General features: G+C 49.3%; 1 protein-coding gene across 4 annotated transcripts in view; it reads left to right on the top strand.

Annotated features, from left to right (window-relative positions):
- Nucleotides 1-12,770: 12,770 nt before the first annotated feature.
- The window catches only part of LOC120994872 (CD99 antigen-like), a 71,322-nt gene continuing 64,092 nt past the window's right edge, over nt 12,771-20,000 (top strand). For all 4 annotated transcript variants that reach the window (XR_005777488.1, XM_040423742.1, XM_040423741.1 and 1 more), the window contains exon 1: nt 12,771-12,875. Coding sequence is in view for 3 of the 4 variants with exons in the window: in XM_040423742.1 (XP_040279676.1) it covers nt 12,824-12,875 (52 nt within the window). In the remaining variant the exon portion in view is untranslated. The remainder of the gene's footprint in view (nt 12,876-20,000) is intronic.

Genomic DNA, 20,000 nt, shown 5'->3' on the forward strand with positions numbered 1-20,000 from the left:
CGTGAAGTTTATGTTCCAGTCATTAATATTTAGCTGTGCAATTAGTTCTAGGCCTCTTTTTTCTCCTTCCCATATAAAGAAAGTAATCTATAAACCTTCGCCATATATTAAGTTTACCAGTCTTTTTTCCTAAAAGGGGGGTGATCCTCTCTGTTTCCCATGCCGACATAAACAAGTTGGCGAAACTCGAGGCGAATTTCGCCCCCATCGCCGCCCCGACTTTCTGGAGGTAGTAGTTCTCCTTGAACCAAAAGTAATTATGTGTTAAACAAAAATCTACACATTCCACAATGAAGTCTCCTTGTTTTTTTGCCATCTCCGGATCCACTGCTAGTTTTTCCCGAATGGCCCTAATCCCCAGATCCTTTGGTATAATAGTGTACAATGAGGTTACGTCTACTGTACCAAGCCATATATTTTCTTCGCAAGGGCCTATGGTTTTTATTAGGTCCAATACACATCCCGTGTCCTTTAGATATGACGGAGCCTTTATGACATACTTCTGTAAGAAATAATCTATATATGTATCCGGTTATAGGTATAGAAATACCCAGTCATCCAGATTTTATTTTCAAAAAGGCACCGAATTTAAAAAATCGGTTGGTACATAGTGCGATTGTGAATAAAGAGGAACGAAAAGAAAAGAATACTTTCTCGTGGTGTGGTTTTTGCCTTCCATGTAGGAATAGAAATAATGACAAGAAACAAATGAAGACAACGGTGATCCATTCGGCTAAAAGAAATAAGGATTTTAAAGTGAAAGGGCAAATTACATGTGATAGTATAGGAGTCATATACATTCTGGAGTGCCCATGTGGCCTCCAGTATGTAGGTAGCACAACGGGAAAATTAAAAGTCCAGATACAGGAACACATTAACAATATTAAAAAGGGATTGGAGACTCATGGGGTGTCCATGCATTTCAAAACAGTTCACCAAAAAACCCTAAGGGGCTTGTATTTGCTGGACTAGAAGTGGTGAAAAATGACTGCGATTAAGAAGATAGATCGGCGGGAGGTCAGCTGGATCTATGAGCTGGACACTATCCAGCCGCAGGGACTTAATGTCGAACCAGATTTAAAATCGTGCCTGGTGCAATAAAAAAACCTCAAATTTGAAAAGGTATGTGGCCGATCACTGCTAGCCAATCAGGAGAGGGAGGTGTGTGCTACGGGAAGAAGGAAAGGCAATGCTCACCAATCAGAATAGGGAGGTGTGTCGGGATTCGAACCCGTGCCCAGCCACATCCAGGCGGTAGCCCTGCTTACTAGGCTACCGTCCTCTCTGGACATTACTCCCTGAAACCTATTATGTAACCTCAGTCTTGCCAAGCCTACTCTTCTGCTTGTCCCTACCTACTGAACTGCTACCACCGTTGCCATCCGGATTGTCTGACCACGCTTACTGCCGCCTGCCCTGACCCACCGCCTGCCTACCGACTACGCCTCTGCCAGACTTCCTGCACCTCCTACCTGCCTGCGGTCCTTGCCACTGGGCTCCACTCCTACCTCCAGCCAGCGGTCCTCTGACTCAGGTGAGCCTGTAGGACTGTTACAGAATAATCAGCCGCACTATGGAGTCCGCAATGGCCACTCTGCGTAAGCAGGTCACCGAACTTCAAGAATTTGGTACTACATATCAGGAGAAATTTGCCCAGCTCCAAGGCGTAGTCCAAAGCCAACAGAGGGAGATTATTGAACTACAGAGGCAACTCCTGGACGTCCGCGGCGCGCCCGCAGACACCCGCATGCCACTCCCATCAAGATTCAGCGGCGACAGACGCCAGTATCGGGGGTTTCTAAACCAATGCCGCATCTATTTTCAGATGTACCCGGCCCCCTTCACCACCGAGAAAAAGAAGGTGCTATTCGTGGTCAATCTCCTGACGGATGAAGCATTAGCATGGGCATCACCATACGTGGAGACTAACAGTCAGCTCCTGGACAACCTAAACAACTTTATCAACGCCATGAGCCAAGTCTTCGATGACCCCAACCGCTGTGCGACAGCCGAGGCGCGACTACATGGTCTGCGGCAAGGGAGACGCTCCGTCGCCGAATACACCGCCGAGTTTCGCCGTTGGATCACGGACACCACCTGGAACCCAGCGGCACAGAGAAGCCAATTCCGGCGAGGGCTGTCAGAATTAATAAAGGACGAACTCGCCAGAGTTGAGGCCCCGGACGATCTGGATGACTTCATTCAGTTATGCATCCGGATAGATCAAAGACTCTCCGAGAGGAAGAAAGAAAGACTCTGGTCCTCGGACCACAGACCCACTTACTCCTTCTCTTCCACCACCCAGCGCGACCCCCAGTCAGTAACTGAACCTATGCAGGTCGACGCTCTACGTAGGTCTCTATCCACAGCTGAGAAGGAGAGAAGGCTGGCCGAAAACCTCTGCCTCTACTGTGGGGAGCCGGGTCATTTTGCCATCAAATGTCCTCATAAGATCCGAAAGACTATTAACGTCACGGAGCTAAAGGAGCAACCACAGACTCCAACCCCGCCAGCAGCCCCTGAAAATAACAACACGGCGGCTCATGGATCCCACTTCATCGTCCCCATCCTCATCGACATTGAGGGGCGACAACTCCCCTGTTCAGCGATGTTAGACTCCGGGGCGGGAGGCAACTTCATGGACCTAACCTTCGCCCGCGAAAAGAACATTCCACTGACAATCAAGGCAGCCCCCGTTGACCTGGAAACCGTCGACGGATCCCCACTCTCCTCGGGGCCGGCCACTCACGAGACCACCGAACTACAACTCCTCATAGAACCTGATCACCGTGAAAAGATCCACTTCTCTCTGATCGCCTCCCCGAAGTTCCCAGTGATCTTGGGCATCCCATGGTTGGCCACCCACAACCCCTCGGTGGACTGGGAAACCCGCTGCATACGATTCCCATCCGAGTTCTGCACGCTAAATTGCTCCCACAAACCCGTCCTTCCACCCGAAGACACCACCATCTCAAAACTATCCGTCAAGGATCTGCTACCCCCTCAATACCGCGAGTTCCAGGATGTCTGCGACAAGAAAAACGCAGACAAGCTGCCACCACACCGACCCTATGACTGCCCTATAGAACTGTTGCCCGGGGCCGAAATACCCTTTGGCAGTATCTACTCCCTCTCAGAGCCTGAACTCAAGGCTCTGAAAGAGTACCTGGACGAGGACCTGAGGAAGGGGTTCATCCGGCCCTCCACCTCCCCCGCGGGAGCCCCCTTTTTCTTCGTAGAGAAAAAAGACTCCTCCCTGCGTCCCTGCATAGACTACAGAAAGCTTAATGACATAACCGTAAAAAACCGGTACCCGCTCCCACTGATTTCCGAACTCCTTGAGAGACTCCGGGAAGCGAAGATCTTCACCAAACTCGACCTTCGAGGGGCCTACAACCTCGTCCGAATCCGCCCTGGGGACGAATGGAAGACCGCCTTCCGGACACGTTATGGTCATTTCGAGTACCTGGTCATGCCTTTCGGACTCTGCAATGCTCCCGCCACCTTCCAGCACTTCATTAACGACGTCCTCAGGGACATGCTGGATCTGTTTGTAGTCGTTTACCTGGACGACATCTTGATCTTCTCTGAAGACCTCGAGCAGCACCGCGAACACGTCCGCAGGGTACTGCAGAGACTCAGACAGAACTCTCTCTATATCAAGCTAGAGAAATGCGAGTTTGAGCGAACCACCACTCAGTTCCTCGGATACATCATCTCCCCAGAGGGCCTAAGTATGGACCCGGGGAAGGTCCAAGCTGTGATGAACTGGCCCATTCCGAAAAACGAGAAGGAGATACAAAGATTCATTGGCTTCGCCAACTTCTATCGGAAGTTTATCCGGAACTTCTCCAAGGTCATAGCACCAATCACCCAACTCACCAAGAAGGCAGTCCCCTTCTCCTGGACACCCGAGGTCCAGGAGGCCTTCACCAAGTTGAAACTCCTCTTCACTTCTGCCCCAATCCTAATCCACCCGAACCCCGAGCTCCCATTTACAGTCGAAGTGGATGCATCAGACTCTGCGGTGGGGGCAGTTTTGTCACAACGGACAGTGGAGAGGATGCTATTACACCCGTGCGCATATTTCTCCCGCCAGATGTCCCCCTCCGAGAAGAACTATGACATCGGGAACAAAGAACTACTGGCGATCAAGGATGCCTTCTCCGAGTGGAGACACCTGCTGGAGGGAGCCACCAACCCCATAATCGTACTAACTGACCACAAGAACCTCGAGTTCATCCGCAGCGCTAAGAGACTTTCAGCCAGACAGGCCAGATGGAGCCTATTCTTTTCCCGCTTCAACTATCTCATCACCTATTGCCCTGGATCAAAAAACGGCAAGGCTGACGCCCTCTCCAGAATGTTTTCCGAGCCCTCACAGAGTAACAAGGGCCAAAATAACATCTTACCCGAAAGAAGGGTCGTAGGGGCCACCTACTCTAAAGAACTCCTGGGCACAATCAAAGAAGGATACGAAAATGACCCCTTCCTCGCCCACCCCACAAGGAATATCAGCCTCTCGTTTAAGAACGGTCATTGGTTTCATCAGGACTTACAACTATATGTACCAGAAATCGCACGGCTCGAAGTGCTCAAATTCAACCATGACTCCAAGCTGGCCGGCCATTTTGGCATAAGAAAGACCCAGGAGCTTCTCTCCCGCTCCTTCTGGTGGCCAACATACAAGGAGGACATCAAGAGGTACATCTCCTCGTGCGCGGTCTGTGCCCGCAATAAGACTCTTCGTTCCTCCCCCGTGGGTCTGTTACAACCCCTCCCTATTCTCTCCCGCCCCTGGGGCTCGATCTCCATGGACTTTGTGGTAGACCTTCCTCCTTCAAAAGGGATGAACACTATCCTGGTCGTGGTCGACCGTCTCACCAAGATGGCCCATTTCATCCCCTACAAAGGCATACCCACCGCCAAACAGACGGCCGATCTAATTCTCAGAGAGGTCTTCAGGCTGCATGGGATCCCGGACGACGTGGTCTCCGACCGAGGCGTACAATTTGCATCAAAGTTCTGGAAGAACTTCTGCCTGGCGCTCGGGGTTAAAGTGAACCTATCCTCCGCTTTCCACCCTCAGTCAAACGGGCAGACTGAGAGAACTAATCAGACCCTAGAGCAGTACCTACGCTGTTTCAGCTCCCACCTGCAGGATGACTGGCTTGACCATCTCCCCACGGCCGAGTTCGCCTACAACAATGCTGAGCATAGCTCAACCAAGCACAGCCCTTTCTTTGCTAACACAGGCTCGCACCCGGTGTTCATTCCCCACCTGCCCGTCGCCTCCACCCTCCCAGCAGTGGCCGAACGCCTAACAACCCTACAGGAGGCACAAAAGAACATTATAGACAACCTCCAGCTCGCCCAGAGGCGTTTTAAACAGGGAGCAGACAGACGTCGCAAACCCACCCCGGGCTTCCATGTGGGAGACAAGGTGTGGCTGTCCACCAGGAACCTCAGATTGAAGGTCCCCTCCAAAAAGTTGGCCCAAAGATACATGGGTCCGTTTCGGGTCACCGCACAAATCAACGAGGTCACGTTCCGGCTCGACCTTCCGGACTCCATTAGGGTGCACCCTGTCTTCCATTGCTCACTCCTCAAGCCATACGTGGAGAACACCTTCACAGGCCGCCACTCGCCCCCTCCACCACCCGTGAGGGTACAGGGTGAAGAAGAATACGTTGTCGCAAAGATCCTCGACTCCAGGATCCACCGGGGAAGACTACAATACCTAATTGGGTGGGAGGGTTACCCTCCCGAGGATAACTCCTGGGAGCCAGAAGAAAATGTCCACGCCCCCAGACTGGTAAAAGAGTTCCACCAACAGCACCCCGGTAAGCCTGCCCCTGCGGTGCCCGGAGGTCACCTTGGAAGGGGGGGAGTACTGTCGGGATTCGAACCCGTGCCCAGCCACATCCCAGGCGGTAGCCCTGCTTACTAGGCTACCGTCCTCTCTGGACATTACTCCCTGAAACCTATTATGTAACCTCAGTCTTGCCAAGCCTTGCTCATCACCCTTGATTCCCCACACCTGGTACTTCCCTATATAAGTCCAGCCCCTTGCACTCTAGCTTGCTGATTATTGAGCTCCTGAGCCTTGATCAAGCTTCTCCTCATCTGCTGCTCTTGCTACAACTGGAAGTCCACTGCTGACCAGGAATTGCCTACCGACTACTCTTCTGCTTGTCCCTACCTACTGAACTGCTACCACCGTTGCCATCCGGATTGTCTGACCACGCTTACTGCCGCCTGCCCTGACCCACCGCCTGCCTACCGACTACGCCTCTGCCAGACTTCCTGCACCTACTACCTGCCTGCGGTCCTTGCCACTGGGCTCCACTCCTACCTCCAGCCAGCGGTCCTCTGACTCAGGTGAGCCTGTAGGACTGTTACAAGGTGTGTACTATGGGAGTCAGTAGGAATGTTCCTTTACTAGTTAGAAAAGAGGGTGGGTATTAGGGGAGTGATCACGAGCGGATTTATGAATGAATGAAGTTGGAATCGAAAGTAAGTGGAAAGCGAGAAAAATATCCCCAGGATGTCATTCTAAGTACTGATGGGAAGTGTCATTTAGCTGGTTATAAGTGTTTTATGTACTTTTACTGTATTTAATTTTTGGGACAATTTTCTGGGGGAGGGTATAAAACATGTGTGAGTAAGAGAATGGTGATGCCCCTGGCGAAGCATGGAGCGAAACCCGGGTCGGGCAGAGTTGTAAAGACAGCCTTGACTGTTTGTTTTATCTCATGTTTGTGAGTATATTAAACTTTCATACACCGATCTTGTTAGCGGTGCTTCACTATTGGAGTGATCCTATGTTTTAGTGGAGGTGAGGATGGTTGGAAAAAAGGAGAGGCGTGGAGCTCTATGATGTGCCTATATACCAAGCTGCGCTTGTGAGTACAACCACACAAGGAGTTTTTGGTGATCTGCAGTACTTCACTATATGTTTGATGACCTATAGGATAGTACTGCTGTTAGGGGCCAGCTGTTCGGTTCTGCAAAATAAGGAATGCACACGGACGTCATCCATATCTTTTGCGGATCCGTTTTTTGCAGACCGCAAAATACATAAGGTCGTGTGCATGAGGCCTTCAATATCATACTGAAGTCATATACCAAGTCCTCCCACCAAAAGCTGGGCGACAACGATAAGCATGTCATCACTGGCCTAGGAAAAGCTGTGAGAAGGCTGTGGAGCTACTGCGAGAGCTGGTGCCTTCTCAGGCTGATCCTCCACAGTACGGGGAGGAGTGATCGCTGATGCCATCGCTCGCCCCCATACAGAATCATTGTTTGCCGGCCTCAGAGTGTGATTAGACTGCACGATCTTCTGCCAGCAAACGATTTAGGTGACCGCACAAACGATCTTATTACCCAATGACCAAGCGTTTCACTCGTTCATCGGGTAATCGGCGGCACCTTTACACAGGCAGATCATCGCTAATGAGCGCTCCTAGGAACGCTTGTTAGCGATAATGTGCCGTGCACATGACATTTATTGTAATGATAGTCAATGGTGGCGCACTGCGACATGTGACGTGCTGCGGATGCATGACTGTCACGTCACAGTTGCAGTGCGACACCATAGATTATAATATGTTGCGCGACATCTGTTGCCCTGGAGCCTTACCCTAAAGGGGCCTTAAAGGGGTTGTCTCACTTCATCACATGGCATTTAAAATGCAGAGAAAGTTAATACAAGGCACTTACTAATATACTATTATCCATATTGCTTCCTTTGCTGGCTAGATTCATTTACCATCACATTATACACTGCTCGTTTCCATGGTTACAACCACCCTGAAATCCATCATCAGTGGCCGTGCTTGCACACTATAGGAAAAAGCACTGGCCTACGCCCACTCCCATGGACCGACCACCAGAGAGGCCAGGGCTTTTTCCTAAAGTGTTCAAGCACGGCCACCACTGATGGATTTCAGGGTGGTTGTAACCATGGAAACGAGCAGTGTATTAGGCTACATGCACACAACCGTATGTGTTTTGCGGTCCGCAAATTGCGGATCTGAAAAAAAAAACTGATGACAACCGTATGCCATCAGTTTTTTTTTTTTTTTGCGGATCCATTGTAACAATGCCTAAGGCTACATGCACACCACCGTATGCGTTTTGCGGTCCACAAAAAAAAAACTGATGACAACCGTATGCATCAGTTTTTTTTTTTTTTTTGCGGATCCATTGTAACAATGCCTAAAACGGACAAGATAAGGATATGTTCTATTTTTTTTTGCTGGGCTACGGAACGGACATACTGATGCGGCCAGCACACTGTGTGCTGTCTGCATTTTTTTGTGGACCCATTGAAATAAATGGGTCCGCATCCTATCCGCAAAAAAATAACTGAACGGACACAAACAACGTTCGTGTGCATGTAGCCTTATGTGATGGAAAAATGAATCCAGCCAGCAAAGGAGGCAATATGGACAATCACAATACATTAGTAAGTGCCTGGTATTAACTTTGTCTACATGATAATTTACATTTACTGAAGTGAGACACCCCTTTAAGACTTGTCCACAGCAGGTACTTTGTGGGCGAGTTACTTGGGTACTTCTGGCCCAATTCTACTTTGCTGCAGTTACCTGAAGTCAGGAATAAATAACATTTTGTGTTCCAACAACTTGTACAACCATTTTCAGCTGCAACATGTTCGCTGGAGGGACCTGTTCTGTCCAGGTGTTCCGGGTCCCACTGAACTCATTGAGAAAGGTCTGTATGGACTGAAACGTCCGGCGACTACATTCTGTGGAGAAAAGGGACTAACAAGCTCTGCCTCTAATGCCACCAGATGTAAGGCTGCTGTCCTATAAGTCAATGCTCGACCATTAAATAGGCCTTGAGACATGACTCGGATATTAAATAAGCCAGCACCTCATCTGCAGACAGCTGTTTGGGGGTGATTGCCCCTCATCAGTGCAGAGCGGAGAGTCCTGAGGTCTGTCAGGACTTGGGGGGACTATATCTCCCTACGGAGAGTGCTTTAATTGGTGTGAGGAGGCTTATAGGCTACACATGCTCCTCTGGGAAGAAGTTATGCAAATTGCCTTACATCTCGTGGCATCAGAGGCGGGGCTTGCTAAGAGCTCATTTGCATCCCTTCTTCCCAGAATTCCAGAGGAGCGTGTATGGCCTATAAGTCTCCTCATGCGGAGTAAGGCGCTCTCCGTAACTACATTCTGCCTGGCCCTTAGGCTACTTTCACATTAGCGGCAGCCTTCTCCAGGCAGGCGGTTCTGGCGGGTGAACAGTCTGCCGGATCCGTGCTACCGCTAGTGCACCGTGCCGCCAGAAGTCCGCTCCGGCCACATTCACTATAATGGGGGCAGGTCGGAGGAAACATGCCGAGAGGCGGCCGGAATAAAACTACGACATGTCTGTTGTCTCTTGTCCACCCTCATTATAGTGAATGGGGCTGGAGCGGACTTTCGGTGGCACGCGTGCACTAGCGGAAGAACAGATCCGGCACGCTGTTCACCCACCAGAACAGCCTGTGGGGGGAGGCTGCCATTAATGTGCATGTAGCCTTACTTGGATACATTTTGGGAGACAATAATGAAATTGGTGCGCCAGTTTTGTTAAGTTGAAATGTTGTAAATGCTGGCGCACTCAACTTTTTGCACATTTTGGCATCCGGCACCATCCCATGCCACTTTCAAATGTGGGCTGGTATTAAAGGGTTTCTGTCACCCTGCAAAACTCATTTTTTTTTTTTTGGATAGTTAGATTCCTCATAGGGCGATATAGCAGAATATAATGCTGTTACTTACTTTCATGCGGCTGATTCTTTATAAAACGAACTTTTATAATATGTAAATGAGGGCTCTACCAGCAAGTAGGGCGTCTACTTGCTGGTAGCTGCTGCAGAAATCCGCCCCCTCGCCGTCTTGATTGACAGGGCCAGCCGTGATCTCCTCCTCCGGCCGGCCCTGTCAGTAATTCAAAAATCGCGCGCCTCGCGTCATTCGGCGCAGGCGCTCTGAGATGAGGAGGCTCGTATCCTCAGCACTCCCTCAGTGCGCCTGTGCCGATGACGTCTTCTTTTTCGGTGATGTCATCGGCGCAGGCGCACTGAGGGAGTGCTGAGGATACGAGCCTCCTCATCTCAGAGAGCCTGCGCCGAATGACGCGAGGCGCGCGATTTTTGAATTACTGACAGGGCCGGCCGGAGGAGGAGATCACGGCTGGCCCTGTCAATCAACACGGCGAGGGGGTGGATTTCTGCAGCAGCTACCAGCAAGTAGACGCCCTACTTGCTGGTAGAGCCCTCATTTACATATTATAAAAGTTCGTTTTATAAAGAATCGCCCGCTTGAAAGTAAGTAAGAGCATTATATTCTGCTATATCGCCCTATGAGGAATCTAACTATCCAAAAAAAAAAAAAGAGTTTTGCAGGGTGACAGAAACCCTTTAAGGCCAAGTTTGCAGATTAGACATTTACAAAAGTTGCAAAAATGTCGCAACTCCAGCCCAGGCAACCTCATGGTGCACTTTTAGACGCATAACACTTGCACCAATTTCATCATTACTGTGCGCCATTTCATAAATTAGGCGCGGCCAAAGACAGACTGAAATTGTGTAAGCAGTGCCCCTCCCAGTCTGTGCCAGTCTTCAGCGCCGTACATGCGAGGCTCCCCCCTGAAGCCCCGCCCACCTTTGGATAACGCATCGGAGCACGGCTTCATTTCACCAGACTTCTCAATTGGGGGGGGGGGAGTTATTAAAGTTTAAAAATTTTAATCCTTGTTTTGTGAGTTTGGGACTATTCCCCCTTTTGTGCCAGGCTCGCAGGAGGCAGAGCCTATGTGGCAGATTTAAAGAGAACCTGTCACAAGGATTTTGTGCATAGAGCTGGGGACATGGGCTGCGAGATGGCCGCTAGCACATCCGCAATACCCAGTCCCCATAGCTCTGTGTGCTTTTATTGTGTAAAAAAACCTTTTTGATCAATATGCAAATGACCTGATATGAGTCCTGTGTCCGGAGATGAGTCAAGCAGAAAGGAGCCCAGCACCGCCCCGCGTCCTCCGAATCTCCTCCTTGCTGGCTGACGTCACAGAGCTGGAGCGCCGAAATCTTGCGATGCGCGAGCTAGCGCATGCGCAGTGTCGGCATCATGTTCATTCCCTGTACTGGCATCAGCACAGGGAACGAACTACTCATGCGCTAGCTCGCGCATCGCGAGATTTCGGCGCTCCAGCTCTGTGACGTCAGCCAGCAAGGAGGAGATTCGGAGGTCGCGGGGCGGTGCTGGGCTCCTTTCCGCTGGACTCATCTCCGGCTACAGGACTCATATCAGGTCATTTGCATATTGATCAAAAAGGTTTTTTTTACACAATAAAAGCACACAGCTATGGGGACTGGCTATTACAGATGTGCTAGCGGCCATCTAGCAGCCCATGTCCCCAGCTCTATGCACAAAATCCCGGTGACAGGTTTCCTTTAAAGGGGTCATCCAGTACTTTCCTTAGGATAGGCCATCACTATTCGACAGGCAGAGGTCTGACAGCCTACTGATAAGCTGTTCTGCAGCAGCTCCAGTGTGATGGATCTACAAGGCCCCGCCCACTTTGTAATCCGCTCCTCTGCACAATGGACGGAGCTCTGTAGTACCGGTGCTGACTACTGCAGAAGGGGTGAGGGGGGCTGGACCCTCAGCTGCAGATAGGTCACTAAAATCCTGCACCACCCCCATTAAGATAGTTACACCATAAGGCCCTATGCACACGACCATATCCGCAAATCAAGGATCATCGGTCCACATTTTCGCGGACAAATTCTACCTTTTTGCGGAATGGACATACAGATGCGGGAAGCACACGAACGATCCGTCTGCTTTCCACATCCGTACGTCCGTTCCGTAAAAAGATGGAACTTGTCCTATACTTGGTCACAAAATACGGACTGCAGAACTAAAGCCAACGGGTCCGCAAAAATTGGGGATGCAACACAGACCACGTTGGCATTTTGTGGATCCGTGATTTGTGGACATCAGTACGGATATGGTCGTGGGCACGGGGCCTAAAAGTGGCATATAGAGTTCAGCTTCTGGCACAAATGGACCTTCTGCCATACGCCAAAAAGAATAATTTTGGCGCGCACTACTCCCCCAAGTTCTATACTAAGATCAGTGTGTGAGAAGCCAGTCAGTAACACTGTGCATTGGATTTATGACACAAAACTAGGATTCTAGGCGTTTTGTGAAAATAGAAATATATTTGCTAGTCACAAGGTTGCTGTAAGAGTGCCAGTTGCAGTGCCCCCTAAACATGGCACACATAACAGTGCCAGCCACATATGAGAGCTAGTGACAGCTCCCCAGCCTCACCGTGTAACCAGGAGACACCCTATGTGACAAGGAGAATACAAACAGGAGGCGTGAAGGTCTTCATACATTTCCAGGAGGAATAGCAGAGGAACTGCCCAGCACAGAGTTCTATGTCCTGGAGGAGCGAACAGGGAGCAGCTGCTGGGAAACTACAACTCCCAGCATGCACACTTCCTCAGCTGTCCTTGTAACTCCCATGGCAGAGGAAGGGAGATTCTGGGAGTCGTGTTGCGGTGGATCAGGCCGCGCCTCAGCCCTCCCGGGGGCGGGCCCAGCAGGGCCGGAGCCGCTCTATTGGCTGTGGGCGCTGACGGGCGGCTCACTAAGTAGTCCCAGCTTTGTAATAGGGTGGAAACTTTAGTGCGGCTTCTTCTGGGTGCGATCCTGCCGCATGCGATTACAGAACTTGCCGGACCGGACACCTGGAGCACGTGATCTCGCCAGAGGGGCTACTTACCTGCTTTACCATGAGGCTGCCCGTGTGCTGCTGCCTGCTGCTCCTTGTAGCCGGGATCAGAGGTAAGGCTGGTAACACATGCCCACCTCCTGCCCGGACAGCTGGCAGCCTATATATAACTGGGGCTGTGCCCCTCACCCCCTGCTCTTTGTCTGGATTTGGGTTGGGCTCCTGTAGGTGCGCGATTCCCGGAGATGTGCCCCCCAAGTGGGGGAGATCCGTGTATTATATGGTGTGTGAGGCGGGGGGGCGACATACCGTAGACGCCCTTCCCTGCAGATCGGGTTCTCCATGGACCCAAACCTCAGGCTCCTCACAATGGAGGATGCCAGCTGCCGGGACATGGGTGGGCGCCCCTCTTATGTTGGCATATTTAATCACAAGGGGCATGGAGTTATGAAACAGAGCCTATTTATGAAGCAGAGACTCCCCTCAGTTATGGAGCAGTACCCACCTACCCTTTATGGATCAGAGCCTACCCCTATTTATGAAGCAGAGCCCACCTACCCTTTATGGATCAGTGGTTACCCTATATTTATGAGGCAGTACCCACCTACCCTTTATGGATCAGAGCCTACCCCTATTTATGAGGCAGTACCCACCTACCCTTTATGGATCAGAGCCTACCCCTATTTATGAAGCAGTACCCACCTACCCTTTATAGATCAGAGCCTACCCCTATTTATGAGGCAGTACCCACCTACCCTTTATGGATCAGAGTCTACCCCTATATTTATGAGGCAGTACCCACCTACCCTTTATGGATCAGAGCCTACCCCTATTTATGAGGCAGTACCCACCTACTCTTTATGGATCAGAGCTTACCCTATATTTATGAGGCAGTACCCACCTACTCTTTATGGATCAGAGTCTACCCCTATATTTGAGGCAGTACCCACCTACCCTTTATGGATCAGAGCTTATCCTATATTTATGAGGCAGCACCCACCTACCCTTTATAGATCAGAGGTTACCCTATTGAAGCAGAGCCCACCTACCCTTTATGGATCAGAGCTTACCCCTATTTATGAAGCAGTACCCACCTACCCTTTATGGATCAGAGTCTACCCCTATATTTATGAGGCAGTACCCACCTACTCTTTATGGATCAGAGCTTATCCTATATTTATGAAGCAGTACCCACCTACCCTTTATGGATCAGAGGTTACCCTATATTTATGAAGCAGAGCCTCCTCTTCAGCGTTGCCAACCAGAATTAAAAAAAATTCTGGACAACTTATTCCAAAATCACGGACAGCCACCCTTTTTTTTTTTTTTTTACAGACAGAATTTAAAACCATAAATGTCTATAGCTCAATATACTGATAACTTATTACCAGAATTTCTTGTAAAGTGTAAAATTATGATAATTACCACCAAAATAATCTAATCGGGTTCCACCAGCCTAAAAAATAAAATAAATCATGGACACATCAATTTTTTTTTTTTTTACTGACACAGGAAAAAAGTTGCCTATTTTTACGGACTGTCCAGAAATTTCTGGACGGTTGGCAACCCTACTCCCCTGTAGCAGTGACCATTGTTTATGAAACAAAGCCTACCCCCTATATATGACGCAGTGCCTACCTACCTGCCCTTTAGGGCTCATGCACGCAAATGTATGCGGCCCATGCTGCAGACTGCAAATAGTGGTCACTTGAAGGGTTTTGTGATCCACGGACCGAAATCCTACAGAAGTGCTTCCGTGGGCTTCTGATCCATGACTCTGCTCCGCACCTCTCCATATCTTGCGGACTGCGGACCCAATCAAGTGAATGTTTGCGGGCCGCACGCTTTCTTGTGCATAAGCCCTTATGAATCAGAGCCTAGCCCTATTTATACATCAGAGCCCACCCCTATTTATGAAGCAGTACCCACCTACCATTTATAAATCAAAGCCTACCCCTATTTATGAAGCAGTACCCACCTACCCTTTATGCATCAGAGCCTACCCCTGTTTATGAAGCATGGCCCAGCTACCCTACTGAGCCTTGGACTTCTGCCTCGGATTTTCAGTTTCTCATGCAGTGGATCCGAGCACGGGTCAGAACCGGTGGGTCGGTGGGATTTGGGCCATGTGAACGCCCCCTTATCCCGTTCAGTTTCCTGGCTAGAGACAGCCTATTAGTATTACTGTTCACTGATAGTTTCATCTGTAACTCCTCATATTGTGGACCTTTACACGCCTTATTCCACCCACAGTCTCATACTCGTGTGAATGAGACCTAAGGGAGGATGAAAGACAAGTCTGCCTAGACGTCTCCTTGATTGTGCCCTTCCCTCAGTCTCAGTTTTTTGTTACTGACATTGCAAACATGCCTGGCGTGGTTACCAGGCCTCTGTGAAATCGCACGCCTCACATGCAGAATGTGGTCTGCTGGGGGTGTTCAGGCGGTGAGGGACGAGACCTCCATCTAGTGCAGGAAACATCATTATTCAAAGGCCATTGTTGTACCCGGAATATGGCCACAAATGCATCTAGATGGGTCACCAGCTGGGCACAGTGGTCAGGTAACGCCCCATTCACACCACACCTGGAAAAGCTCTTGATATACCCCCAACAAAGGCTGCGATTGATCTCTCTATATAGGCATGTCCTCATAGCCTCCCATGTGAAAAAATACATATTCTCCGCTGTATGTGACTTTTTAGAGGATGCCATTATCTGAAATAGTACAGCAGACAGCGCTACGCCTTACAACCGGAAGAGGCCAAAAAGTCACTTAAGGCTTCTGTCATGAGGCTGGGGCCTATGAACATGGTGGATATATGTGCTGGGGGCTTTTCTGATACATACACCAAACACAGGGTTAATTCATCCGAATTTCCATTCTGAGGGTATAAGTCATGGTAGATAGAAGTAATGTCCCTGCTGACTATGGGCAGAGTGGGTAAGTTGTTTGACCAAGTCATGGAAGGAAGAAGTCATGTCTCTGCTGACTGTAGGTAAGCCGTCTGACCAGCAGCTAGCTCTCCATTATTGTCCTCTCAGTAGGCCAAGGACAGGTGTGGGCCTGCACTTATCTGTAGGGATATCTCCAGAGGTTTGCTTTTATCTGGTGGGAGTCCTTAGACAATTGTCCTCTAGGCTCAGTAGACCTGGTCAGTGGATCAGAATCTGCCAGCAAATACCTAATGTCTATGGGCAGCTCTGGAGAAGATTACTGTAAGTTATCGGCCATTGTTCGGACTAGTTTGTTCTGCATTCACTATACAGACTAACAAGCCTCAAGGCTGAAAAGATAAACCATTGTCTTCTGCATGTGGTGTGCCTGCTGAATGTACTGGGCGTGTAGACTATGAACGGGCGTCACAGCTACAGCTGAAAATCTGCTGCCCAGTATCTCATGGTGGAGGAGATTTATCATACCTGGTGTAAAGTAGAACTGGCTTAGTTGTCCATAGCAACCAATCAGATTCCACCTTCTAGTATCCATAGGAGCTCTGAAAAATGAAGGTTGGAATCTGTTTGGTTGCTGCGGACAACTAAGCCGGTTCACCTTTTCACCAGTTATGATAAATCTTCCCTAAAGTCCTTTTACACGGACAGGTGATCAGACGCTGAGGTGAGGGCTGCATTTACATGGGGACAAGCGCTCGACACAGCCATTGTTTGTCCCCATAGAAATCCATTGTTCCTGGGCAGCAGATCCCTGTTTAGACAGTACAGGCCAATTATCGGGAACAAAAGCTCATCCCCCGATTGGCCCTAAAAGGGTTTGCAGTTCTTTATTACTGATTGTCTATCCTCTGGATAGATCATTAGCATCTGGTCGGCGGGGGTCTGTCACCTGGGACCCCAGGCGATCAGCTATTTGGGAAGGCATCAGTGCTGGCAGTAGCGCCGCAGCCTTTTGGCTGTTTCCCACAGGCCCAGTGATGTCACGACTAGTATCACTGACATGGGCATGGCTAATACCCATTGAAGTGCACATGGCTTAACCGCGCCCAGGCAGCTGGGTGTTCTCTAAACAGCCCTCTGCTGCCCAGGAGCAGTGATTTTTGTATGGGGACGAGTGATCGCTTCACCTCCACTTAACAATCAGCCGACCATCAGAAAGGAACGCTTTCCGACAATCTGCTTCTCCTCGCCCCGTGTAAATCCACCTTTATTCTTCATCTGAAAGAATTAATTACTAAAATAGCTTGTTGGCATCCAACTAGAGTTGCATCGGGTATCGATACCCAATCTATACTTTAAGACCCAGATCGATACGATTCCTGGTCTTACTATTTAACAATACTAGGCGCGCGCCATGTTCTCCTCCGCAGCACAGTGGAGAGGGAGGGATTCTCTCCCTCCCCACTCTGCCGCTGCCACCAAGGAGGAGGAGGAGAGGGCCTGTGGCCACTGCGCCACCAAGGAATGTAATAACAGATTAATTCAAGTGTAGGCAGTGGGTACTGGCGGCAGTATCACAGACCCGGCACCCGGCCTCAATAACAGGGCATGCGATTTGCTGGACCGCGGCAATTAACTTGCCGCGGTCCAGCAGATCGCATGCCCTGTTATTGAGGCCAGGTCCGTGATACCACCGCCGGCACCTGCTGCCTACACTTGAATTAATCTGTTATTACATTCCTTGGTGCCCCCCCCAGTATTATAAATCATAACCATTGCTGGCGCAGTGTGCCCCCCTCAGTGTTAGAATCATTGGTGGTGCAGTGGCCACAGGTGCCCCCCCCCCCCCCCCTCATTGTTATAGTCATTGATGGCAGTGGCTCCCCTCCTCTTCATTGGTTAATGACCGCTTCCGATCGGAGCCCAGGGCACAAAGCACAGAGCAGCAGGGACAGTGTAAGATTCTATTCACTCTAATAGAGCTCTATTAGGGTGAATAGGACAAGGGTTCTAGCCCCTACGGGGGCTAATAGATATTAAATAAAAAGTAAAACAAACACCAAAATAATAAAAGTTTAAACCGCCGCTTTACCAGTTTTACATATAAAATTCATAAACAATAAAAAAATATTACAATATTATATAAAAATATATTGCATATTGCCACGCCCGAAAAAGTGTGAACTATTAAAAAATATTTCCTATACGGTGAACCCCCCCCCCCCCCCCCCAAAAAAAAAATAGGATGGGACTGTTCTATTATGGGCCGGACGTTCCATAAAATGCGGAATGCATGCAGCTTTTTTTTTTTTTTTTTTTTTTTGCGTGGTATCGAGTATCGCAAAACTTTTTTTTTTTTTTTATGGTATCATAATCGAAGAAAAATTTTGGTATTGTGACAACCCTACATCCAACACCATTGATCCTCTTTTCTTGACATCTGCCATCCGGTCAACCAAGATGACATCTGCCATCCGGCTCATACACATTATGTTGTCGGCAGACCCCACTGATTTCACTTTTGGGGGGTATGGGTGTAGCTATTGAACAATGCTGTAGTATAAAATGTAGGTGGAAGACATTTTTCGAATTCCTTCAGAAATTTTAGAGAGAATCTCCTCCAGACTTCTGCTGCCACATTCCAGTCCGCTGTGGACATCACGTAGAGATAAGACACTTGTGTGCCTCCCTCCGCCAGTTCTCGCCCGTCTCCCTCGGGTTCTGCAGTTATTCCCGGCGGTTTGTTTTCTTCTGTTTCTCCCGCCACCTGCTGCCACATTTATGCCGTACCACAGCTGTAATCGGCGGCAGTGCCTAGGAACAGGCCGGGCCCATTTCAAGCTGAAGGGATTTACCTTTTCTAGTAAGAGGTTTTGGCGCTCAGCCTTGATGTCTGGTTTCTCTGTAGCGTCGGTGGAGTTATTGCCTTGTATACTAGCACAGTCGCTGTGTAGTGTCCCCTCGGTGAAAGGTTTAATCACATGCTACATCTTCTTGCAATGTTTTTTGCCCGTGCCAGGTGGTAAAACCTGCTAATATTGATGGAATGGGCACTAAATACAGAAACCGGGGTGCTAATCATGTGATATCCACCAACGTGCGGAGGGAAGACGACAAAAGGCTGGCTTTTTGGCTTCCGTTTCGGAGATCCGTTCAGGGCTCTCACAAGCGGTCCAAAACGGATCAGTTTTGCCCTAATGCATTCTGAATGGAAAAGGATCCGCTCAGAATGCATCGGTTCAGTCTCCGTTCCGCTCTGGAGGCGGACACCAAAACACTGCTTGCAGCGTTTTGGTGTCAGTCTGACGAAACTGAGCCAAACGGATCCGTTCTGACACACAATGTAAGTCAATGGGGACGGATCCGTTTTCACTGACACGATAGAAAACGGATCTGTCCTCCATTGACTTTCAATGGTGTTCAAGACGGATCCGTTTTGGCTATGTTCAAGATAACACAAATGGATCCGATCTGAATGGATTATCTGAACGGATCAGTCTGTGCAGATCCATGACGGATCCGCACCAAACGCGAGTGTGAAAGTAACTGTACAACAACGCAGACCCAAAATATCAGAAGGATGTATTGCAAGACATGACCCAGAAGCATGGGTGGGTGCCAAATACTGCATATGGCTGATCACAGACCCCTGATGAGGTCCAACTTCGGAGGCTGTCAGACCCTCTCCTATAATCTCATTGTGGCTACATGCACACGACTGTGTCCGGACTGCAGAGCGCAGGCATCGACCATGTGCGCTGCGCATTGCCGTGTGGACCCATTGACTTCAAAGGCTCTGTGATATGCTGCAAAGAATAGGACGCGTCGTGTCTTATGGCGCCGTCGCTGCACGGAAGTAATGTAATGTGGAAAAGAGGACTTTGGATTTCAAGATGTCCAATCCTTTGTTCCTATGGAAGATATGCTGGTGCCAGTGGCTTATACACCTCCCCTCATGTAAAGGAGTTAAAGGGGTTGTGTCACTTCAGCAAATAGCATTCATTATGTAGACAAAGATAATACAAGGCACTTACTAATGTATTGTGATTGTCCATATTGCTTCCTTGCTGGCTGGATTCATTTTTTCCATCACATTATACACTGCTGGTTTCCATGGTTACAGACCACCCTGAAATCCCTCAGCGGTGGACATGCTTGAAAACTATAGAAAAAAAGTTTTCCAAAATGTTTCCTATAGTGTGCAAGCACGGCCACTGCTGATGGATTGCAGGGTGGTCGTAACCATAGAAACGAGCAGTGTATAATGTGATGGAAAAATGGATCTAGCCAGCAAAGGAGGCAATATGGACAATCACAATACATTAGTAAGTCCTGCATGCTGGTC

This window comes from Bufo bufo, chromosome 3 (assembly GCF_905171765.1).
Source record: "Bufo bufo chromosome 3, aBufBuf1.1, whole genome shotgun sequence".
Classification (NCBI taxonomy): Eukaryota; Metazoa; Chordata; class Amphibia; order Anura; family Bufonidae; genus Bufo; species Bufo bufo.